The 26,816-nt window shown below is 40.7% G+C and overlaps 1 protein-coding gene across 1 annotated transcript in view; it reads left to right on the top strand.

Annotated features, from left to right (window-relative positions):
* Positions 1-26,816, top strand: part of LOC142312961 (uncharacterized) — a 142,550-nt gene that overhangs the window by 44,965 nt on the left and 70,769 nt on the right. The window contains exon 14 of the mRNA XM_075351949.1: positions 2,901-4,354. Within this exon, the coding sequence (XP_075208064.1) occupies positions 2,901-4,354 (1,454 nt within the window). The remainder of the gene's footprint in view (positions 1-2,900; positions 4,355-26,816) is intronic.

Raw genomic sequence — 26,816 nt, forward strand, 5'->3', positions numbered from 1 at the left:
TTGAAGGTAGTCCTCTAGCAGCATGCCCTCCTTATTCCAGAACACAGACGCCATCGCCTTAGTGGCTGATTTTTGCACCCTGAACTTGTTTGGATGAGGAGAACCAGTGTTCCTCCACTCTTTTGATGGCTCCTTGTTTTCAGGGTCAAACAAATAAATCCAATTCTCATCCATAGTGACCAGTTGATCTAGGAAGATCAGTCCGGAAACGCTGACAAATGGACTGGGAAGTTTTCACTTGCATGCTTCTCTGATCTATTGTCAAACATTTGGGGACTCACTTTGCTCATGTCCAAATGTTCATGGATAATGACACAAACACGTTCAAGGGAAATCCCCATGATGTCTGCTATTTCTTTAGCTGAAATTCGATTCTCCAGTATGAGGTTGTGCACTAGTGATGGGCAGTCTGGCTCTTTTTGGTGATCCGGTTCCTATGGCTCCGCTCACCAAAAAGAGCTGACTCATTTGGATCGGTCTTGGTTCCTTATTAAATATGTGTTCACCCCAAATGAACACATATTACAGATTATAGTAACGCCGCTGAAACCCCGCCCACTTACAAGGGACCAATTAGATTGTTGAGTGGGCGTGATTAAGGGCGGCTTTGCACAGTACGACATCGCAGGTGCGATGTCGGTGGGGTCAAATCGAAAGTGACGCACATCCGGCGTCACTTGCGATGTCGTAGTGTGTAAATCCTAGATGATACGATGAACGAGCGCAAAAGCGTCGTTATCGTATCATCGCTGCAGCCTCCGACATTTCCATAATGCCGGTGCAGCGACAGGTGCGATGTTGTTCCTCGCTCCTGCGGCAGCACACATCGCTGTGTGTGAAGCCGCAGGAGCGAGGAACTTCACCTTACCTGCCGTCGGCTGCAATGAGAAGGACGGAGGTGGGCGGGATGTTTACATCCTGCTCATCTCCGCCCCTCCACTTCAATTGGCCGCCTGCCGTGTGACGTCGCTGTGACGCCACACGACCCGCCCCCTTAGGAAGGAGGCGGGTCGCCGGCCAGAGGGACGTCGCACGGCAGGTATGAGCGTGTGAAACTGCCGTAGCGATAAAAATCGCTACGGCAGCTTTCACTAGATATTGCACGTGCGACGAGGGCGGGACTATTGCTGCAGCATCGGTAACACATTGTTACCGATGTCGCAGCGTGCAAAGCCCGCCTTGGCTGCGGGTGGGCAAGGTTTAAGCGGCGATAAGAGCTGTTTAGAGATTTTAGTGGATCTCAATGGGGATCCGGCTCCTGTCGGTCACAGCAGGGAGCCGGATCTTTGTGTCAGATCATTCGCGATCGACACATCACTATTGTGCACAGCATCGACTATAGGCCGTTTTACACGCTGCAACATCACTAGCGTTTGCTAGCGATGTTGAGCGCGATAGCACCCACCCCCGTCGTCCGTGCGATATTTGGTGATCGCTGCCGTAGCGAACATTAACGCTACGGCAGTGTCACACGCACATACCTTGTCACCGACGTCGCTGTGACCGCCGAACAATCAAGGGGGAGGTGCGTTTGGCGTCATAGCGACGTCACTGTGGCGTCACTAAGCGGCCGTCCAATAGAAGCGGAGGGGCGGAGATGAGCGGGCCGAACATCCCGCCCACCTCCTTCCTTCAAGAAACAAATGGGGACGGCACCACCTTGAATAAATAAATTATGGAAGTGTGCTCCAACCCATAAATAGAACATAGAACACAACACATGGGAAAGAGTGGGCACAACTACACCAAACATGTACTGGAAAATCCAGAATAATGGAATGAAGCAAGAGGAGTCCCTTGTTGTATGCAAAAAGTGTGAAAAAGTTTATTAATAACACAGAGAAATATTATTAAGAACACTTAAAACTGGGAAAGATCAAAGGGTGATCCACCCATGAACAGTTTAGCACATCACCACTGAAACCTCATGGAATAATGCAGATGGAAAAAATCACATAGGCTCAAATATAACAGTACCAGAGAACAGTATACAGCAATACATAGTCACAAAATGTAGGACTAACATGAATATGGTACAGATCAAAGAGAGCCAATACAATACCAGATGAGTAAATAATGAGAGGCGCACCCACACTTCCTCTCTCATTATTTACTCATCTGGTATTGTATTGGCTCTCTTTGATGAAGCAAGGGACTCCTCTTGCTTCATTCCATTATTCTGGATTTTCCAGTACATGTTTGGTGTAGTTGTGCCCACTCTTTCCCATGTGTTGTGTTCCACCTCCTTCCTTCCTCATTGCTGGCGGGACAAAGGTAAGGAGATGTTCGTCGCTCCTGAGGTGTCACACATAGCGATGTGTGATGCCGCAGGAACGAGGAACAACATCGCTACTTACCTGACAACGATTTTTTCTTTTTATGTGTATATACATGTTGTTGTAAAATGTTAGTAAAAAATATTGGCTTTAAAAATGTGGTTTGGGCAAAATGCAAGGCTCAGAAATGAGTGAGAGATTTAACTTTGGTAGAGCGCGTTTTGCTATGTTGGTTTATGGAAACCATGTTGCTTTTTAAAAGTCTCTGAGCAATTAATAATGTAGAAACGCTCTGATTTTCCATTGAGAGATGATAGACCTGAGTGGGGGCTTGTTTTTACAAGATGAGTGAAAGTTTTTATTTTTTTTATTGGTAATACTTTGTGGCTTTTTGTGGCTTCTTATTCCAATATTTTGGAGGCGGAATGAACAAAGTGTTGAATTCCACACTCTGCTGGTTCATCCTATGAAGTTTTCTATTAGACTGAACTGTTATTGTCTTAGTGAACAATTTTAATTTTGCTACATAACTTTCCATTTCTATGGACATTTTAAGTAGAAATGTTCAAAAATATACATTTCAAGGATATTTTGTTAAAAAATGATTGTTTTTATTCTTGGCAGATGACGGTGACAGGAGATCAGAAGGACAACTCACATCTTCAATTTATGAATTCGATGACTTTGAGATCACACAGGATACCAATAAAGTGAATGACATTGCTCCAGATATCCCATCATCTCTTTACAGCAAAGATATATTAACTGAGTCTGATCCTATGAAACGGGTCCTATCTTCTGATTCATTACAGACTACTAAGAAAAATAGATGTAAGAAACGAAGCATTAAAAAACGAACTGCTCTTAAAGCAAAGACATCAGTCTCACATTCAGAATATGGAAATAGTTTTGTACTTAAAACATCTTTTGTTAAACATCAAAAAACTCCCACAGTGGAGAAAATATTTTGTTGTATGAAGTGTGGGAGATACTTTAACCAGAAATCAGCTCTTCTTAGGCATGAGAGAATTCATAATGGGGAGAAGCCACATTCATGTTCAGAATGTGGGAAATGTTTTGTACAGAAATCACATCTTGTTTCACACCAGCGAAGTCACACAGGGGAGAAGCCTTTTTCATGTTCAGAATGTGGGAAATGTTTTGTGCAGAAATCATATCTTATTATACACAAAAGAAAACACACTGGGGAGAAGCCGTATTCCTGTTCAGAATGTAGGAAATGTTTTGCACAGAAATCAGTTCTTGTTAAACACCAGAGAAATCACACAGGGGAGAAGCCATATTCATGTTCAGAATGTGGGAAATGTTTTAGCCAGAAATCAGTTCTTATTACACACCAGAGTGTTCACACAGGAAAAAAGCGTTTTTCATGTGCAGAATGTGGGAAACATTTTAACAAGAAATCTCGTTTTGTTACTCATCAGAGAAGTCACACAGGGGAAAAGCCTTTTTCATGTCCAGAATGTGGGAAATGTTATGGTGATAAGTCAAGTCTTCTTAGACACCAGATATTTCACACAGGGGAAAAGCCTTTTTCATGTGCAGAATGTGGGAAATGTTATGGTGTTAAGTCAAGTCTTGTTAAACACCAGACAATTCATACAGGGGAAAAGCCATTTTCATGTTCAGAATGTGGGAAATGTTTTGTAATGAAATCATATCTTGTTAGTCATCAAAAGACTCACACAGGGGAGAAGCCTTTTTCATGTGTAGACTGTGGGAAATGTTTTGCACATAAATCAAATCTGGGTAAACATCAGACAACGCACACAAGGGAGAAGAATTTTTCATGTACAGAATGTGGGAAATGTTTTGCACATAAATTACCTCTTGTTAAACATCAGACAACTCACAGAGTAGAGAAGCCATTTTCATGTTCAGAATGTGGGAAATATTTTAATCAGAAATCACATCTTGTTAAACATCAGACAATTCACAGAGTAGAGAAACCTTTTTCATGTTCAGAGTGTGGGAAATGTTTTAATCAGAAATCACATCTTATTATACATCAAAGATTTCACACCGGGGAGAAGCCATACTCCTACCTAGATTTTGAAGTCTGAATTATTCGAAAATCATATTATGTTAACCATCAAAAATAACTTACACAGCTAGAAATTATATATTTTATTGGCATTGTATAAAAACTATATTTAATAGACCGTTGTATAGTTGACTGATAAATTGAAATTACTTTAGAACTTTACATTTTTTGGACTATATGAGGCACTTTTAACAAGAAAAAAATTACTAATAAGTGAGTTCTTCTTACAGTCGGGAGGCACTGTCCTGTAGAGATGGAGAATTCGGAGACAGTGTCCTTTTCCAATCCCAGAGAACTGTTCTCACTCCTCCTGCCCCACACTGATCTATGTGATTGGTGCAGAGCAGTAGAGAAAGTTACTGAGACCCACACAAAGGCTGCACGTCCTGAGGGAGCAGCTGAAGAACCTTCCACCGGACTAGCTCCAGGGCCTTTCAGGTCATGTACCCAATCACATGACCTGTAAGGAACTGCAAAATGGGGTTAGGTATATTTAGTGAATAATGTTTATATATATATATATATATATATATATATATATTTTTTTATATATAGATATATATATATATATATATATATATATATATATGTATATATATATATATATATATACATATATATGTATGTATGAAAAATATAATATATATATATATATATATATATATGTAGCAGAGCTGTATATATATACACTGATGAGCAAAAGAGTAACAATGTTTTGAACTTTGTCAGGCTCCATATCTCACCATCTACTACATATTGAAGCATGAGACTACCTTCATTTTACAGACAATCATATTAGTCAAAAGTTCAAAAGGAAATTCAGACTTGCTAGTCCTCCCTTCTTTGTAGACATTTGGAGATAAAGCTTCTTCAGCCTCGACTTTTTACTTCTTCACACAAGGTCCTTGAACACATTTTCTGTGATTTTAAATGCTTTTTCTATAGTAGCCAAAATGTATTGGCACACTCCTTCCAGGTCACGCTGTTACCTTCCGGAGCCGACAATTTAATATTCATTGTTTTCCCCGCCCACTGGCGCGTGTTGGTTGCAGCAAGAGACGCCCCCACCCTGAGTGTCAGCGTGTCAGCTAACTGCAACCAATCACAGGCGGCAGGACAGCCGGTGGGCGGGAAAAGCCGTGTCTCCATCGCAAGTGTGACTCCTGTTTTTTATATATATATATATATATATATATATATATATATATATATATATATATATATATAAAATAAATAATTAAAAACCCAATGTGCGGTCCCCCCTAATTTTCATCCCCAGCCATGGTAATGCCGGCTGGGGGCTGGTATTTCAGCCCGCAGCCACCCGGTATAGCCGCATGTATTATATGCGGCTATACCAGTACATTACCGGGTCCCGGAGGCGTGATGTGGTGCCAGTCGGGGTAATAGGTTTGTGATTGCACGGGCGTCTGTGAGATACCCGCATCACAAACTTGCAAATGAATGTAAATAAACACACACAGAGAAAAATCCTTTATTTACAATAAAGTACAAACACGCCCTCGTTCACCACTTTATCACCCAACACCCTGCAGCTCGACGTAATCCACACGTCCCATGGCGACACATCCGGCTCTGCTACATGTCACAGCTAGCAGCCATAAAGCACGGCTGCCAGCTCTGAGTGTAGACACTGACTGAGCAGCTGTGACAGGCTGGGCTGTGACATTGACTCCTCTGCAGCTCCAGCCCCGCCCCTCCTCAGTGCCGCCTCCCCCCCCCCGCAGCAGAGGTTCGCTCTCACTGACCTCTAGCAGGGACACTCGCGTGACACTCGGCTCTGCTGTACTGCCAGCGTGAGTCGTGTGTCATGCGATGGGATCGCACCAGTGTAAAATCGTACCGGTGCACGCGGAGACAGACAGCGGAGGAGATGGGGAGAAAGTGCTCCCTCTATCGTCTCCGCTCCTGTGATGCGATTGCAAGATCGCATCACAGTCGCATGACCCTCGGCTGACACCCGCAGCAGAGGGTCATTTGCATATCGCTTCCGATGCTGTCGCATCGAAAGTGGTTCGCAAGTGTACAAGAGCCCTCAGACGTGTACGGGTGATGCAATGTCAGACTTGTGCGGGTCTGACATCACATGGCACAGCCTGCCACTGTCTGAACATGAGCATGCATGTACCTAGAAACACATGCACGTTTCTGTCAGAAGTGTGTGCGGCTGTGCTGCAATGTCAGATTTGTGTGGGTCTGACATGACATCACACCGCACAGTCTGCCACTGTGTGAACATGAGCGTGCATGTACCTAGAAACACATGCACGCTCCTGTCAGATGTGTGTGGGTGATGCAATGTCAGACTCATGCGGGTCTGAAATCACACAGCACAACCTGCTGCTCTCTGAACATGAGCGTGCATGTACCTAGAAACACATGCACGGTCCTGTCAGAAGTGTGTGCGGCCATGCTGCGATGTCAGACTTGTGGGAGTCCCTCGCTGTGACTGCTGCCTAAGATAAACCGCATGCGTTTTTTTTAAATTTCAATAATTAAAAAAAAACACGTGCGGTCCCCCCCAATTTTCATCCCCAGCCATGATAACGCCGGCTGGGGGCTGGTATATCCTCAGCCCGCAGCCGCCCGGTATAGCCGCATCTATTAGATGTGGCCATTTCGGTGCGATATCGGCTCATCTTGATTGCCCTGGTGAGGTGGCAATCAAGGTAATAGCAGGGGTTAATAACAGCGCACGGCTGTTACTAAACCCCAGGTTTGTGATCGCACAGGCGTCTGTGAGATACCCGCATCACAAACCTGTAAATGACAGTAAATAAACAAGACAGAGAAATCCTTTATTTGGAATAAATTACACACGCAGCCTCCTCCTTCACCACTTTATTATCCCAACACAGCCCTCCAAGTCTGGCGTAATCCACACGAGATCCAGCGGAGACACATCCAGCACTGCTACATGTCACAGTGAGCAGCCACAGAGCACGGCTGCCCTCTCTGAGTGCAGCATAGTACTGAGCCGCGATAAGCGATGACTGCACGGCAGAGACTGTCACAGGCTGGGGGTGCGTCAGCCAGGAACCAATCACAGATGAGAGGATGGCCGGTGGGCGGGGAAAACACGGAAAGCTGTGTGATTGCGTGCACAGCACAGGAAGTGAAAGCGCGGCCCGGAAGCAGTGTGCCACCATGACAGAGCCTCGGTAAGTATGAAATGCTCATTTATTTATTGTTTTTTTTTTTCATTTTTATTAATTGCCGGTTCAGGATCGTGCAGCCGGAATCCCGCTCCCAGGTCGGGCCCGGAAATAGTGCTGAAACCGCGCGGATCCGGACATTTACAGTCCGGGCCCGCTCAGCACTAATCATAATAACAAAGATATAAAACATAGTAAAGATCCATGTTCATGGAAGTGTGGCAGAAAAGCAATACAAACTTGGTATAACTGATCTACACCAGTTGGGCAGCTCCCCCGGGTTTTTCACTCAGTCACATAAATACGATATTGTAGTCTGTACTATATTTAACTTTACAGAGATACTACCATTATCGCTTAATAGGACCTGAAGAGTGTAGGGTCCATGTGTTTATAGTCCCTGGGGTTCAGCATGGCGGTTGCGGTGGCCTCTGGGTATCTGCCAGGCTCTTTGGGGTCTCTGCCTTTGTGGAAGTGGGGCATCTGGATCCAGTTCAATTCCTGCTCTATGAAGAGCTTTCTTTCCATCTTCCAAGGAGTGTACTATATATGATGTTCCCTTGTGGGTGATTAGCAGGGCGAAAGGAAAGCCCCATTTATATCTAATCTTTGCCTTGATTAGTGCCATGGTGATTCCTTTAAGTTCTCTTCTTCTCATAAGAGTGGCCGGGCTGATGTCTGCAAAAAGGGAAACAGAGATGGGGGGGAAGGGCTAGACTCCAGCCTTGATCACCTTAGATGCAGAGAAAGCTTTTGACAATGTGAGGTGGTCATGGCTGGAATTGGTGCTAGATCGAATGGGACTGCAAGGGGCTTTTAGGAATTTTGTACAGGTCATCTACACGAACCCCAAGGCAAGAGTAAATACCCCGGGATTTCTTTCAAAGACATTTTCATTGATGAAGGGAACCAGACAAGGGTGCCCGTTGTCACCTCTATTATTTAGCTTAGCAATTGAACCACTGGCTAGACGTTTGAATAAAGGAAAGTGGTTTGATGGAATTAAAATAGCAGAGAAATCGGTATACTCAGCTTTATTTGCCGACGACATAATTTTGTTTATGAGCAAACCTAAACTACAATTGAATGGAGTTTTGCAACAAATTGAGCGGTTTGGAAGATTGGCAGGGTTTAGACTTAATAAGAACAAATGTGAGATTCTCTTCTTGGAGGTAAAAAGGGAGGCAGTAGAAAATAGAATTTTATGTGACATCCCTATAGCTAAACATACAATAAGATACCTGGGAGTACAGGTGGGGAGGGATCCAAAGTCGGTGTATTCGTTGAACTACTCTCCTCTGATTGAGAAAATTGAACGAGAACTGAAGGGCTGGGCTGACATACCGATGAATCTTCTGGGAAGAAATCATCTAATAAAAATGATGAGTTTCTCCAAACTCCTCTATCCTATGCAGACATTCCCACTACTTCTCAAACACACAGATGTGAACAGATTAACTAAGGCATTCTCTAAATTTCTGTGGAGAGGACACAGTCCAAGGATTAGCCCCAAAAAATTAATGCTGGCAGTGGAGCGCGGGGGGATAAGACTTCCAAACATTAGAGGATATAATCTGGCATGTCTCATGAGGCATGTGATCGACTGGATTAGAAAATCTGGTAGATATTCTTTTTTTTAAATCAGATACTTTTTTATTAAAACAGAATACATACAACAGAATAACAAATTGGCATCCAAATTAAGATTATCACATCTATTACCCCTTTAACTCCCCCTCCCACCCCCTCCCCCACCCCGGCAGCAACACTTCTCCCCGATACTACATCCCATTTAGTACACACTTAGAATACCCTCCAACTGTAGTATAGCAACCATCCCGTTGTGCAGGTGGAACAACTAGTAACACAAATAAAACAAAACACACACATCAGAGGTCTCCGACGGCTATCCCGGTCACAGACCAGTTTACTGGTCCATCACTCGTCCTATTCCCATTGCAGCCAAGGAGTCCATAGCTTCTCAAACATTTTAACATTCCCCCTTCTTTCATACACTCCCTGTTCCAGCTGAAGAATACATTTCACCCTTTTAATGTACTCTCCCCTGGTCGGGGGGTCTTTTTTAATCCAGGACCTGGCGATCAGCTTTCTTGCCGCATACAGCAGCCTAGCAATGGCAATTTTCATAGTATTTTCCACCCCAAGCTCCTCAACATATCCCAATATGCATAGCAATGGTTCCCTGGGAAGGACACACCCATATGTTCTTTCTATCTTGTGGATACCTTAGTCCAAAAGGAGACCAGTCTCGAACAAGACCATATCATATGATAAATACCTGCGTCAGATCCCTGACACCTTGGACACTCCGAATTCCTTTTCAACCCCATTTTAAACATCAGTAAAGGAGACCTATATACCCGGTGAATCACGTATAGGTGAGATAGTCTGGCCGGTTCGCTCATGGAAAGTTTAGGTACATACTCCAGGATACTCTCCCACACCTCCTCCGTTATCGGCCCAACTTCCTCCTCCCATTTAGATTTAGTTTTAATTGGGTAGTCTAAAAGAAAGGTATGTAGTATATCTTTATATGTGCCAGAAATGATTCCTTTAGTGCTTCCTCCGCCCTTACACACATACTCCAGTACCAGGTCAGTCTGTATGTCCACACTTTTTTTAGCCGCTTGGGCTGCAATCGCATGTTTTAATTAACTGTAGTGGAGCCAGCCGGACGCCGGTAACTGAAACTCACTCTGTAACTGTGGGAAAGATTTCAGAATTCCCCCGTCCAATATCTGATGCATGTATATTACACCCTTGCGTCTCCACTCCTCGATATTCCCCATTTTCTGAATCTCCGGGAGATTACTGTTATCCCAGATAGGTGTAAAGTTGGTTAACCGGGTCACCCCTCTCACCCTTTTCAGCCTATCCCAGGTCTTGTTTATAAGTGCCATTGTAGGAGATGTTCCACCCAAGATCCCCACCACACCATCCTCTAGTCCAGACCTGGGCAAGGGGCGGCCCGCGGGCCACATCCGGCCCGCCTGCTCTCTTTGACCGGCCCGCCCGTCTTCAGCCGGTGCAGTGGAGCCGGGCTGCAGCGTGCCGAGCAGGAAGAGATCCTGTGCAGGTCCGCACAGTCAGTGCAGGAGAAGGAGCAGCACAGCAGAGCAGACGGAATAATTCATCTTCCAGGACCTGCGATGATGTCACGTCCATGTGACTGTGTGGGAGGAGACACAGGATGCCGGGCAGAAAGCAAGATAGTGAATCCTGAAGGAGATGTGGACACATGATGACTGGTAATAAGAAAAGAGGGGACATGAGGGGGGCTGCAGGGTGAGTGCATATGAGGGCTGCAGACTGACAGAAGGATGTGAAGGGGTGCAGAGTGTTTGAGAGGGGTAAGTTGGGGTACAGGCAGGGTGAGATATGTGGGCAGGATGTGTGACATATGGGGGTGTAGTGTGTGTGATATGGGGGTGCAGGCTGTATGGGGTGTAGTGTGTGTGATATGGGGGTGCAGGTGTAGTATATTACAGGTGTGCTATATGGAGGTGTATATAGTGGTGTAGTATATGGGGGTATAGTGATGTAGTATATTACAGGTGTGCTATATGGAGGTGTAGTATATTACAGGTGTACTATATGGAGGTGTAGTATATTACAGGTGTGCTATATGGAGGTGTAGTATATTACAAGTGTACTATATGGAGGTGTAGTATATTACAGGTGTGCTATATGGAGGTGTAGTATATTACAGGTGTGCTCTATGGAGGTGTAGTATATTACAGGTGTGCTATATGGAGGTGTAGTATATTACAGGTGTGCTATATGGAGGTGTATATAGTGGTGTAGTATATGGGGGTATAGTGATGTAGTATATTACAGGTGTGCTATATGGAGGTGTAGTATATTACAGGTGTACTATATGGAGGTGTAGTATATTACAGGTGTGCTATATGGAGGTGTAGTATATTACAAGTGTACTATATGGAGGTGTAGTATATTACAGGTGTGCTATATGGAGGTGTAGTATATTACAGGTGTGCTATATGGAGGTGTAGTATATTACAGGTGTGCTCTATGGAGGTGTAGTATATTACAGGTGTGCTATATGGAGGTGTAGTATATTACAGGTGTGCTATATGGAGGTGTAGTATATTACAGGTGTGCTATATGGAGGTGTAGTATATTACAGGTGTGCTCTATGGAGGTGTAGTATATTACAGGTGTGCTATATGGAGGTGTAGTATATTACAGGTGTGCTATATGGAGGTGTAGTATATTACAGGTGTGCTATATGGAGGTGTAGTATATTACAGGTGTGCTATATGGAGGTGTAGTATATTACAGGTGTGCTCTATGGAGGTGTAGTATATTACAGGTGTGCTATATGGAGGTGTAGTATATTACAGGTGTGCTATATGGAGGTGTAGTATATTACAGGTGTGCTATATGGAGGTGTAGTATATTACAGGTGTGCTATATTGAGGTGTAGTATATTACAGGTGTGCTATATGGAGGTGTAGTATATTACAGGTGTGCTATATGGAGGTGTAGTATATTACAGGTGTGCTATATGGAGGTGTAGTATATTACAGGTGTGCTATATGGAGGTGTAGTATATTACAGGTGTGCTATATGGAGGTGTAGTATATTACAGGTGTGCTATATTGAGGTGTAGTATATTACAGGTGTATATAGGGGTGTAGTGATGTAGTATATTACAGGTGTATATAGGGGTGTAGTGATGTAGTATATTACAGGTGTGCTATATGGGATGTAGTGATGTAGTATATTACAGGTGTGCTATATGGGATGTAGTGATGTAGTATATTACAGGTGTGCTATATGGGATGTAGTGATGTAGTATATTACAGGTGTGCTATATGGAGGTGTAGTATATTACAGGTGTACTATATGGAGGTGTAGTATATTACAGGTGTACTATATGGAGGTGTAGTATATTACAGGTGTAGTATATGGGGTGTAATGATGTAGTATATCGGAGGTGTATTATATAGTGGTGTAGTATAATACAGGTGTATATGGGGGTGTAGTATATTACAGGTATATGGAGGGAGTGTAGTATAATACAGGTATAGTATATAGGGGTGTAGTGGTGTAGTTTATTACAGGTGTAGTATATGGAGGGGGTATAGTGATGTAGTATATTGGGTAGAACTGAGGTAATTATATTAGTCCGGCCCTCTAAACCAATCCCAATTTCTCATGTGGCCCCATGGGAGAATTAATTGCCCACCCCTGCTCTAGTCCCATTACCAATGGACTTCTACCCACTATGTATTCCAGCACTTCTTTAATGCCCCCATCTTTCTCTCGATCAGACCAGCCCCTGAGGTGTTGACATTGCGCCGCCATATAATACAATTCCGGATTTGGGATTGCTAGACCCCCCTCATGTTTCGGCCTTTGTAAAGTCTCTAATCGCACCCTAGGCTGTTTTTTACCCTACACCAGGTCCCTAAACAGCGAGTTTATCCCTTTAAATATTTTCTTTGAAATACAAACAGGGGCATTGTGCAGTATGTATAGGAGTTTAGGCATTACTACCATCTTTAGTAAATTAACCCTTCCAACAACTGACAAATGTAGCTTGTTCCAGGCATCCACTTTGGCTCTCAATTTTTTAAGAAGCGGCCATAAGTTCACCTGTATGTATTTTTCTACTGGCAGAGATATCTGGATACCTAGATATTTAAATTCGTCCACACTCTTCAATTTGTTAGCCCCAGTATCATCATTTGTCCAGGCTACTTCCCCATCCACTTTAAAGAGACTCGATTTAGACCAATTAATGGTCAGTCCCGAGACTTCTCCAAATTTCTCTATTATCTGCATGGCATGATCCAATGAGGCTGACGGATCCCCCAAGAAAAGTAATAAATCGTCAGCATTAAGAGCTATTTTCTCCTCTAAATGCCCATACCTAAATCCATGGATCTCCTTTGATTTCCTAATGGCCGCCGCCAGAGGCTCTATTGCAATAGCAAATAGGAGCGGCGATAGTGGGCAGCCCTGCCTCGTTCCCCGATGCAACTCAAATGCTGAGGAGGTCATACCGTTAACTCTAACTTTTCAGTAGGCCTATTATACAACAGCAGCACCCACTTTACAAACCGTGGGCCAAAACCCATATGTTGCAACACTTTACACAGATACCCCCACTCAACACTATCGAATGCTTTCTGGGCATCTAGCGAAGCGATCACCCTCCGGCCAGGGTTGTCAGGCGGCAACTGTAGATTAAGATATAATCTCCTGAAATTAGCAGCTGTCGACCTATTGGCCATGAACCCTGATTGGTCCATATGTATTAGGTTAGATATAACTCCAGTCAGCCGGTTTGACAACACCTTAGCCAGAAGCTTCACGTCCGCTGTTAATAACGAGATTGGTCTATATGAGTCTGGAAGCCTCGGATTTTTATCCTCCTTAGGAATTACTACTATTATTGCTTCTCTCATAGATTCAGGCAATACACCCTCCCCCTCCGTGTTAAAAAATATACTCTTAAATATATTTTTCTTCAAATACGTAAAAGCGCATGAAAGAAAGGACTTCAAAAATGTAAAAAATAAATGTATTTTATCTATTTAAAAATGGTTGCCAGGGTTCAGTTACAGAAAGGAAAAATAATATACTTCATTAGCTTACGTAAAAGAGTTCATTTAGTCCATACTGATCAATAGAAAATCTTCATCCATCTCTCCTTGGATTCTGAATGGCAAAGCAGGGGTGATTTCCCCTAGGCTGGACAGCATGTGTTCATCTTGCAGCCTGGGAGCCTTCTGGGACAGCTGACAACGTGCAGGAGCCTCCGTAGCCCCCTCCATCGTGTGTTATATGACAACTGTCCAGTCCATATAGGGTGTTTTAACTGAACACAGTTCCATATGACATAACCACTAGAAGCTTCCAGAAGATTTATATATATCCTTCCAAGTCAGTACTTATGTAAATTCAATATGGATATTTTAATATTTATTCCTTATAAGAACTTTATTAATAAACTATGCCCTCCAACATAAACAGAACTGTGAACATATATGTCCTACTATAAAATATTTGATAACTAGATGTATTAATTTTAATGTTTTTACAATTCCCCCTTGAAGCGGGTGAATGAACCCCGAAAATTAATTAATACATCATTAAAATAACAAATCTTCTTTCCTTATTTGGCGATAATGGATTAATATCAATAATAATGATGAATAATAATTAATTTGCATTATTCATGTTGTAAGTTCAATAATATAATAATGTGGATTCATGTTATGGTAGGCCGTGACTGATCAATCATATAAAAATATATAACTATACTTCGCTAGACCTAAAGAGAAATGCAAAAACAAATCCGGTCACCATATGATGTCCTCTGAGTTGATGTCTTCTTATCTCCGATGTAATCCAGCATAAACACAGTCTCTTAGAAATAAATCCTTTGATAAAAAATGAATGGTTACCAATTTAATACAGTCCCGTATTGCGTTTATCATCGTTAGATCAAGTCCATAAACTTTATTCTTTATTACAAAGTCCATAACCAATGTTGATAAACCACAGTTCATGAGTGTAGAACAATAGCATAAGTCTTTGATGTCTGTGCAGTGTAATTTACATTAGTCACCTTTATCCTCTGCGCTGCCTGTTGTCAAATCCTGGAACAGATGTTAAGACGTTCTTGGTCAGCACGACAGGGGTTAACTTTAACATGTCATTGCTCTTCTTAGTAACTGTAGTGAGGTCTTAATGCACAGACCATGTGTCAGGGTTGTCCATCCTGGAACCATAGGATCACTGTGTTTCTGAGGTGCAAACTCGGTAAGTGTATTGTATGTTACACAGTCTTATTTGAGACGTTACCTTTTGGACCTTTTTGCAGAATCCCTTTTAACTTTAGAAAAATTATAAAGTCTTTTTATCTTCTGTAATCTTGATTGAAGACTGATTAATTCCCTAATCTAGATACCAAATATGGCAATAACTATCACTAATAAATGTCACAGCGTATCATAACTCTAATACTATAATACCATGTCATTATTATTATCGTAGAAGTATTAATATAATTGATACTTAGAATGATAAAATACTGCATAATGGTATAGACAATAGTATTCTCATGTAATAACCTTTTTTTGTCATTGGTGTATTACCCTTCCAAACCCATAGGTGGCAATGTGTTGAATGTAACCAAAATGTAATATAAAATATGAAATAATATAATGTGTACCTATAACATGTATCATATTATAAATATGAAAGGCAACAATGTAGCTTATTTAGTTAGATCATTTGTAAAATTATAAACCAAAGGAAATAACCTTTTAGGAAAGACTGGATGATTCCATCAAAACACAATAATACCCATTATAAATTATTATTGATTGAAAATATAATATAAATATTATTTGTAAATATAGGAAGGTAAACCTAGATGTACCTCGATCTTCCATCTTTATTACTCTAATTTAATTTATTTGATTTGTCTATTAATTATTTATTAAATAACCTACTATAAGAAAATGTGTAACTATAAGTAATATTTCATCCTTATTGTGTTAACATACTAATATAAAAATAATGTATTACTAGGAAATAAACAATTGTATATATTGATGAAGGAAGTATTCTTTTCTTCCAAAAAGTGGAACTTTTCCCTTTTAATATGATTCATATTTAATAAAGTAATATTCTTATATTAGATATTACTTAACTAAATATTGAAGTGTTTTCTCAATTGAGATATTTAAAATTTGAAGGAAAAATAAAAATTGTAGAATTAAAATTTTGATTAAAAATGTGAATATTAAATAATAATAATTAATATAAAAAATAGGAATAAAAGGAAAAATGAAAATCGGAATAAAAATAAAAATTGAAATAAAAATAAGGCCTTCTATGTATATAACACCTATGTCTTTAATAATACATAACCTTAATGTTACCAGTATCTTATAGGATTTCCATACCTATCATATCAGTAACCTATAAAAATAATTAAGTCATGTAACCTTGCAAATAATACTCTTCTCTAAGTATATAAATGCATTATGATATACTTCAAATATATTTTTTTTTATTCCCAATTCTTCCTTTGTACTTGAAATATTAATTATTAAAGTATCCTGTAAACACATATATTTATCAAATATAAATGTGTGATTGAGACCAAACCCTTCCCTTTCAATATCATGAAATATGATATTATAAAAATTAATATGTCAAGATTAAATTAAATTAAAATTTATGTTGTATATCTTCAAGACCATATAATAAATATTACTTTCATATTTAAAAAGAAAAATGATTACCAATCTGTGTATCAGTAAAAGTAACTAACACAAAAGATCCTAACATCTCTATATTAAAGAAATATGTCTAAGAATAGGATATATTCGGTATAAATTCCTTCATTATTTATACTTATGTACTATAACTTATTTATTCTAATAATATACATACATATTATAACCTCGAAGTTAAAACAAAAATTCCTTTTTTTTTTGGAAGCTTCAAAGACCTCTTATCCAAGTACTTGACATTGGCAGCTGCTCAGACAATCAATCATTCGTAGACACATCTATGCACACAAGACTGTCATGGTTCTTTAACATATAACCACATAGAAACTGACAGACACAAATCCCTGTTTTTGATTTTTAATTTCTCTATGCGCATCTCAAAACTTCTTGAAGTATACGAATACATTTATTACATATACTCCTAAAAAAATAGGTACCTTTGATAGTCACATACTGTACATTTGACCATAGAACAAACATTTATTATTAGCTTTAGTAATTCAGAAGTCACATGCTCTGGTCACGTGCAAAAAACACCATTCCAAAACAGCAAGCAGTTTTACTACACTCCAAAGCTCAGATTACATTTCTAATAACTCTAAAGAAGATATATATATTCATAAAAGAAACGTTAAAGTAATAGTTCTCTGGCAATTGGTACCTGAGAAAATAATAATTATTATTAATCATGCTTTCGCGTTTAACCTTACACAATAAGATATATGTTACCTGATTGAGGACAAGAACAAATGTATAAATAAAAAGTTAATACTTCATCAATCTGCTTTACTGATAAATTCTGAGGGAAATAAAAGAATAAAATTATCATATTTATGATAAAAATGAAACACTTAGAATCCGTTACTTTCTCTTATTATTACATTTTAAGTATTATTATTCATATACAGAGATCAAATTATTAATTTATAACATTAAACTATCATTTTACTAAATGAAAATATGACCTTGATTTACTAACACTACTTTTTATTTATATATATATATATATATATATATATATATATATATATATATGCATAGATTCACTGTATATGAATAATCATATTTATCAAATAATAAAAATTAATTTACCCAGAAATCCACTTTATTTAGCTGAAGACCAAACCTAAATTTTTCTTCAAAAATTCGATCTATTAGATTAATTTTCAACTTGTAGGAATCTCTGAAATTATTTTGTAAATCGAGTTTGTCCCTTAAATGAGAAAGAATTTCTCTCTCTGAAAGACCACCCAGCTGTCGCGGGCTATCAAATTCTAACCCGGGGAGAGGATCTGCACAAGACACCTGTTTCTGTCTTTCAAAGCTTTTACTCATCATTTGGGATCATCAATCCCAGTGACCAATCCCTTCACTGGAGACAAGGGAAACAAAGGTTTTTCCTGTGGAAAAAGATTTTTAAATGATAATAATTGGGATGGATTGTATGGTTTGTAACACGTATGCATTTTCCTGCGAATTTCATACATCCTGTCACAGAAATATCTGGATCTGGGAGACACTGTTGGTTTTTTTACAGAATCTCTCCCTTTTTCGTGTTGGTTTTTCAGAATTAATTAATTTCTGTTTTGATTGACTTTGGTGATTTCTAACAAAATCGATAAATGTCGTATATTCGAATAGGGACTTTTTTTCTTAATGCCACCGCACAGGCTGTATTATCAAGGAAATTAAATTTCTTGATGAATAAATGGATCATTCCATTCAGTCTGACATTTGGAATGACCGCCCTATACAAACGTTAAAAAACGGACATAAATGAGAACGTACTCTCATTCTGTTCAATTTGTAATTCCTTCAACATCTCATAATTTGGATCAGATTCATTCCTTGCACAGAAGATGAGATTTTTCAGCCTTATGATATCGTTATCATTTGAACAATCAAATGTCTCATTGTCAGAAGACTTTTTAAATGCCAATTGTCTAAAGAAATGCTGAGGTATCCACATACGGAATAACTGATTTGTCTCACTATCGGTTAAATTTAACTTCTCAACGGAACTTTCAAATATCTCTGAATTTCTGCAAACATGTATTTTAGGATTATATGCGGGAATTAATTTGCATATGTCCAATAGATTCATTCTAAGTTTAATTCCTAACTTAGTCTGTTCTATTTTTTTAAACTGATCGTCGCCATTTTCTCTCTGCACGTGTCCCACTCTGGCTCCTCCCCCTTCTGGCTTCTCTACGTCATTTCCTGCTTCTTTCTCAGTATGCTGAAAATCACCTTGATTACGTAGCACATGTCTGCCGCCATTATCAAGATTCTGATTTGCAAAATTACAGTCTAAATTCACCATATCACTGACTGACATTCCAGGTTCTAAGCAGTCTTTGGATTTCTCTATCACTGACTTTCCTGACAATTCAGGTTGTCTATTTCCACCATTTATACATTTTTCCACGATTAACTTGTGAAAATCATAGACTAAATGACAGACATTTCTGATTTTCTGTTTCTCTCTATTAAAAGACCTTGCACATTCTATACGTGAATTCTCAAGTTCACACTCCTCATAAAAGCGTAACCAAATCTCCTCCACATTAGAAATATCTGAATAAGTGAACTGAATTTTACTTTGCTTAACATATGAAGAGATAAAATCCATTTTCTTACCTGAAATGATCAGATGATCTGATAGATGATCCTCTAAGACTTGATTCAACTTGCTCAGCACGTCCAATACTTCTTATGGACTGACTTTATCTTTCTTGCTCAAAAATATGTCAAAAGTTAACTTCTGTGGCTTTATAAAGTCTTTAAAGTTCATTTAAAAAAAACATTCATGCAACTTGACTTATAAGTATTTCCTAGGTTCTGCGTGATTTTTATAAATTGTCGATTCCTGACCCTTTGCAGGAGATACTTGAGATACTTATTACTTCTGACCCCCCTTATGCAAAGTGAAGGAAGAAGCACAAAAATGAAAAAAAACACGAATGACTGAGCTCGCCAAATGTTAAAAAATATACTCTTAAATATATTTTTCTTCAAATACGTAAAAGCGCATGAAAGAAAGGACTTCAAAAATGTAAAAAATAAATGTATTTTATCTATTTAAAAATGGTTGCCAGGGTTCAGTTACAGAAAGGAAAAATAATATACTTCATTAGCTTACGTAAAAGAGTTCATTTAGTCCATACTGATCAATAGAAAATCTTCATCCATCTCTCCTTGGATTCTGAATGGCAAAGCAGGGGTGATATCCCCTAGGCTGGACAGCATGTGTTCATCTTGCAGCCTGGGAGCCTTCTGGGACAGCTGACAACGTGCAGGAGCCTCCGTAGCCCCCTCCATCGTGTGTTATATGACAACTGTCCAGTCCATATAGGGTGTTTTAACTGAACACAGTTCAATATGACATAATCACTAGAAGCTTCCAGAAGATTTATATATATCCTTCCATGTCAGTACTTATGTAAATTCAATGGATATTTTAATATTTATTCCTTATAAGAACTTTATTAATAAACTATGCCCTCCAACATAAACAGAACTGTGAACGTATATGTCCTACTATAAAATATTTGATAACTAGATGTATTAATTTTAATGTTTTTACACTCCGCCACCTCAAAGACTTTCAATAGTTTGGGTAATAGGATTTCTTCTAACTGTTTATAAATTTCAACTGGTAGCCCATCTGTTCCCGGTGCCTTGTCATTGCTCATGCCATGCAGAGCGCCCTCCAGTTCATCAATAGTAATAAGTGGCTCCAGTTTATCTCTATCCGCCAAAGACAACACCGGAAGCTCACCTCGCGCAAGAAATGAGTCCACCTCTTCCACCCTCATCTCTCCGCTAGAAGAATATAGCGTGCGATAGAAATCTTTAAAGACCCCAAGGATCTCCTCAACCTCAGTGACCTGTGTCCCCTCCACTGTGTCCATACCATGCACAAATGAACTACTCCTTTGAGCTGCAGCTATGACCGATAATAGATGACCAACTTTTTCTCCCTCCTCATAAAAATGCAATTTTTGGAATGCCTGCTTCCTTACCGCCTTCTCCAAAAGCATCTTATTAACCTGTTCATGCGCCTGCCTAAGATTTTGCTTCGCGTCCGTAGTATTACTCCGAATTGCTTCCAGCTCTGCCTTATCTAAGGCCTCCAGGCTATCTTTCTCATCCAGCCTCGTCTGTGTTTTACGTTTACAGATATCCCTGAACAGGAGCCCCCTGAGGTATGCCTTCATCGCATCCCATACCACCAGGGGACCAGTGCTACCCTCGTTGTAGATTAAAAATTCCCCGAGATCCCGTTCTATATTCCTCATATTAATATGATGGATCCCTGCTGGATGAAGCTTCCACTCTCCACTCCTTCCCCCTGTCAGGATCCCCCATCGTATGGACACTAGAATCGGGCTATGATCTGAAATCACTCTTGTCAGATATTGCACGTCGCCTATCATTGCATCCATCAGATCACCTGGTAGATATTCTGATTGGACCTTAGAGGCCGAATTTTGGAAGCCATGGGCTTTGAGTTCAATTTTACACACTTCCATACCAAATTTACCGCCACACATCAGGCAGTCACTGATTTGTAGAGATACAGTGATGGCGTGGAAAGCGGTAAGGAAAAAGTTTGGACTGGCTTGGAATGTCTCGAAGTATCTGGATATTTGGGCCTTCCCAGACTTTCCACAGGGGAGGGAAAATAAACTATTTAAAGAGTGGAGGGAGAAAGGAATTTGTTCCATAAAAAACATGATGCATGATACTGAACCAAGATGGATGAGATGTAAAGAATTGAGAGAAAGGTATGGTCTACGCTCTTTTCAGACCATACAGTATGAGCAGATGAAACAATGAATAATGAGGAAATTGCTGAACGTGAACGTAAGGAAGGAGTATGTGAGAAATCAGATGGACGCGGTCATACTGAGTGATATTAACAACATAAATATCTCAAATTTATATGGGAACTTGAGAGAGGTTTTAATACCGATTATACCAGGAAAATCTTGAAAGGGTGGACAAAGCAGTTGGGGGATCAGGAAGGGGAGGATAAGATCTTAAAAGGTTGGATGGTGATGAGAAAGAAGGTGGTGAATGACAATTTGAGAGACACACAATTTAGACTTATGCATAGGGCGATCTATGGTTTCAACTTCGTAAATGCAAGACGTCCGGAAAAATTAATGAACTGCCCAAAGTGTGACGCAGAAAAGTCGGATTTATATCACGGAATCTGGGAGTGTGAGAAGATCATAGGGTTCTGGCAGCAAATGCAGGGGGTGGTGAGGAAAATATGGAGTAGGAATATAGAGTTGGATCCGATGATATGGATATTTCACTATTTGCAACAGAGTGAAGAGGGAGGAGAGGAGGACAAATTACCATCTCTTTTCCATGAGATAGCAATGACTAGCAAAAAAGTAATCCTCCAAAAATGGTTACAAAAGGAAGCACCTTCAAGGGAGGAGGTGATTAAACAATTAAAAAAATTGTTATTGTTGGAAAAAACTGTGTTTGAGAAGAGCAAAGAAAGGATGACGGCAACATTTTTTGATAAATGGAGAAAATGTATAAGTAAGATGTGTTCAAAGGAAGAAATCACACAAATAATGACCATTTTCAGGTCTACTGAATGGTATCTAAAGGAGGATATAGCAGGGTCCCTTGGCAGGTTGAAAATATAATGAGAAGGGTTTCAGGTCGTGTCGCATGTAGGGGGGGTAGCGTTTATAGGAGCAGTTTGTTTAAAGTTGGAGGGAGTGTAGTAGAAGTGTGGCCAAGATAAAGCAATTAAATGGTCTGTCTAATTAAAGGGGGTTTACAATTTAACCGATAAGGAGAGCCAACTATTTAGTATTTAATGTGAAAGGGAAATTACAGGATATTGAATGTTGTTGTCCCGTCCCTTCTTTTCTTTATTCTGTACCCCTTTATAATGATTATCAGAAAATCAATAAAAACTGGTTTAAAAAAAAAAAAAAAGGGAAACAGAGCCAGGGACTCCAGGTAGAGCAGGGGTATTCCTTGCAGCTTGTAATATTATATCTCTGTAGTCCCCATTAGTTGTGCCGGGGTGATGGACCCTTTGAGACCTATAATCCTCAGATTATTTCTTATTTCTCCTGCGCTTGTTTTCTAAGTTCTCTACTTTCTCCAGTAGTTGTTGACTTATTTTTGTAACTTTTGCAAGTTCTGATTTCAGGTTGTCCACCTCATTTCTGCAGCATTGATTCTAGTTTCTGCAGTGTCCAGCCTTGCAGCCTGTTGTGAGATGGATGCCTGCATTTTCTGGAGGGCTTCAGCCACTGTCTGCTCCAGCGATTTCTTTAATTCTGGGGCCAATTTATTAGCAACCTCTTCTGCTAGTGATTTGTGTTGCATTTGGGTCTCAGTCACATTACACTGGTTCTCCTCCACTCTTTGTTTGCTGGGAGACTTTGAAGCTGCAGGAGCCTTATCTCTGCCTGTTTTTATCAGCCTGTTGTGCTATCTCCGCCATATTATGCCTGAGGCTTCTCTGGGCTCTGGGAGTTTGTGTGACCTTGGTCCTACGCTTCTGCACAAATCTCTCCATAAAAGCTGGAGAGGTCACCAGAGGGTCTCACCCGCAGGTGAGGAATATATTTGTTTGTTTTTCAGTGCGGGGGAGGCATAGGGAGTAGGGGCTGAATGCAGATCTCTGTTTACCTTCTGCCGACCATGCACGCGCTGGAACCGGAAGTCCAAGATATGATTTTTGATGTTTGTTTCAATATACAGAAAATTATTTCCTAGTTACATGTGCTTATGAACAGTGTGTTGCATTTTATACCTTTTTTACTTTGTGATGTTTGGTGATTAAAGGGAATATGTTAATAAAAACTGTTTTACACAAACATGAGAGCACGGGATCAGAAATAATTCTTACTTGGAGGTAACATTTTGTAAAACAGACAGTGAAATGTTTTACCTCACAAAAAGAATCAGCTGTAATCCCGTGCTGTAATGTCTGTATACACTCTGTGTGGGAAAACCTCTTTAATTTATAAAATTACAGTTAATAAAGAGATGAAAATCAAAGCATAAAAACGAGATAAAAATGCAAAACAAATGTAATAAAACATATGTCACCTAATTTAACTCGTAGGAGGGAATCTTCATCAAAAACTCCTCAAATCCTCAACGTGCGAAAATCATCCAGCACCATAACAAGGGCACAGCAGAGTCCTGCATACACTGAGGAGCTGATCATGTGACCCCTGACTCCTCCCCTCCATGTGACATCATCACAGGTCCTGGAAGCACAGAGCAGCCATATATCTAGTGTGCGGCTCTGCAGGAGGAGGTATGTGGAGATTCCCCATTACTGGGGCAGGGGGCATTAACCCCTTCAGCTCTGAGACTTTCTTGGGGTTTTTCTCTCGCTGATTTCTATGAATTGTGAGGTTTTTGTTCCTTTTCCTCTGATAGATACAGACGCCCCAACTATGAGAGGCCGGAAGTGAGGAAACCCGTCTGCCCTCAGTCCTCGGCCCCTTTCTGCCCTCAGTCCTCGGCCCCTTTCTGCCCTCGGTCCTTGGCCCCTTTCTGCCCTCGTTCCTCGGCCCTTTTCTGCCTTTGCTCCTCGGTCCTCGGTCCCTTTCTGCCCTCAATCCTCGCCCCTTTCTGCTCTTAATCCTCAGCCCCTTTCTGTCCCCGGTCCTCAGCCCCTTTCTGTCCTCAGTCCTCGGACCCTTTCTGCTCCCGCACAGTATAATGTTCCCCCCTCAGAACTCTACAGCAATGATAAAAGGACACCTCGTGATCTTCTTTAGATGTTTCTCCTCGGCCCCTTTCTGCCCCTACACAGTATAATGTCCCCCCCTCGTCTATATTTCTCTCCTCCCCCCTTATCACCCATTCACCATTTCTTTCTCCCCCAGCAGAAGGAGTTGTCAGAGGGTCGGATGCAGTGAGGGGCGTTCAGCAGACTTCAATTGAAAAAAAGTCCAGCTTCAACAGATAGATGCGTTATTTTTCTTTTTATCTTTTCATATGGCACTTGATTAAGAGTGCTATGTCACTTGAAACATGTCGTTGACGCCGGTCATGTCATCTTGACTGCAATGTGCCATTATATTTGTGCCATATGAAAAGATAAAAATAAAAAAATACAAATAACGCATCTATCTGTTGAAGCTGGACTTTTTTTCAATTGGATTATGCTTCAGGCATGGCAGCATCTTGTCCGAGCTCCAGAGGGTGTGAGACTGATTTACACGGTGAGCTGAATCTCTTTACTTGTTCAGCAGACGTCGGGGACAGCAGGTGCAGGGAGAAATCAGGGAGCTTCCTTTGTATCCAGGACGGTTGGAACATGGACATTAGATTTTCTTTATTCATAGTCGCAGCAGCCAGAACTTGTTTATTTTCATGTTAGATTCTCTATAGGATTTTGAGACAAGAGACAATTTACCAAACACAACTGTAAGGCCAAGTTCACATGTAGCGGAAATGCGGCAGTTTTTCTGCTGCTTTTTAGCCAAAAATTTTCTCCAGGTGTAGGAGCCAAACTACAATCTCAGGTTATTTTTCCTGAATTTATTTGTGTTGTTTTTTTTTTTTCCATTATTTGATGTTTTTTTGTTCCCACAGAACCGCCATTTCCCCACTTACAGTATAATGTTCCCACAGTACCGCCATCCCCCCACACACAGTATAATGTTCCCACAGTACCACCATCCCCCACACACAGTATAACGTTCCCACGGTACCGCCATCCCCCCACACACAGTATAATGTTCCCACAGTTCCGCCATCCCCCCACACACAGTATAATGTTCCCACAGTTCCGCCATCCCCCCCCCCACACAGTATAATGTTCCCACAGTTCCGCCATCCCCCCACACACAGTTTAATGTTCCCACAGTTCTGCCATTCCCCTACTCACAGCATAATGTTCCCACTGTACCAACATCCCCCCCACGCAGTATAATGTTCCCACAGTACTGCCATTCCCTCACACAGAGTATAATGTTCCCACAGTACCACAATCTCCCCATAGCATAATGTTCCAACAGTATCGCCATCCCCCCCACACACAGTATAATGTTCCCACAGTTCCGCCATCCCCCCACACACAGTATAATGTTCTCACAGTATCACCATTCCCCTACTCACAGTTTAATGTTCCCACAGAGTACTATATGCAACATGTCTTCTTTCTTTCCATCAAGAATGGAGAATGTTCTCTTTCTCTCCTGCTAAATCTGTGATCTTTATTTTACATTTACATTTTTTTTTTTACTTTATTCTCAATTCTTCATTACTGCTATCATACAACATTCAGCCTCTGATTGCTCAGGTGATACACTGCACTACTGTAGTGCTGAATATTATCCCTGCCTTACGGTGTAATACTAATGGCCCCATACATATGAGATAACTGTTGGCGAAACGATTTTTCATCTGATGGCTATCTCACCCGACTGCCCATACATACAACTGGGATTTCCTTGCAGAAGTATGCCAGATCCTTCTCTCATCTGACATAATCTGTTTTGAGGTCCCCACATGTTATATAATTTCCTCATTCAAACTAAGAAGAACTGTCATGGTTCCACCTCCCTATCCACATGGCTAGGGGGCGGAGCCTTCTCTCGGGCCTCACTTCCGGAGTGTGGATGCTTTAAATTCTGTCATCTCTGGTGAACCAGCGCTGGCTATAAGCTTAGCACTGCTTTGCCTGCGATTGCTGGTCCCTGTAAGTGTTTTGTCCTTCCCCTGTGCTCTGTCTGTGTTCCGTCCCACCTCCTTCCTTCCCACAATAGCCCCAGTCATTCCCCCTTCTCCTACCTCCCCACTCGGTTGCTTCCTCTGGTACTGACCTCTGCCTCACTTCGACCCCGCTTTTGCTCGTTCCTCCATTTTTTTTTCTCACCGTACTGTGTATGACCTGGCCTGCCTGACCATCCCCCGCACACCCCGTGGCCTCTGTATTCTGGCTGACTCTGCAGGGCTGTGCTCCAGCACACACTGTGTGTCCACTTCC

This window comes from Anomaloglossus baeobatrachus, chromosome 5, assembly GCF_048569485.1.
Source record: "Anomaloglossus baeobatrachus isolate aAnoBae1 chromosome 5, aAnoBae1.hap1, whole genome shotgun sequence".
In the NCBI taxonomy this organism is placed as follows: Eukaryota; Metazoa; Chordata; class Amphibia; order Anura; family Aromobatidae; genus Anomaloglossus; species Anomaloglossus baeobatrachus.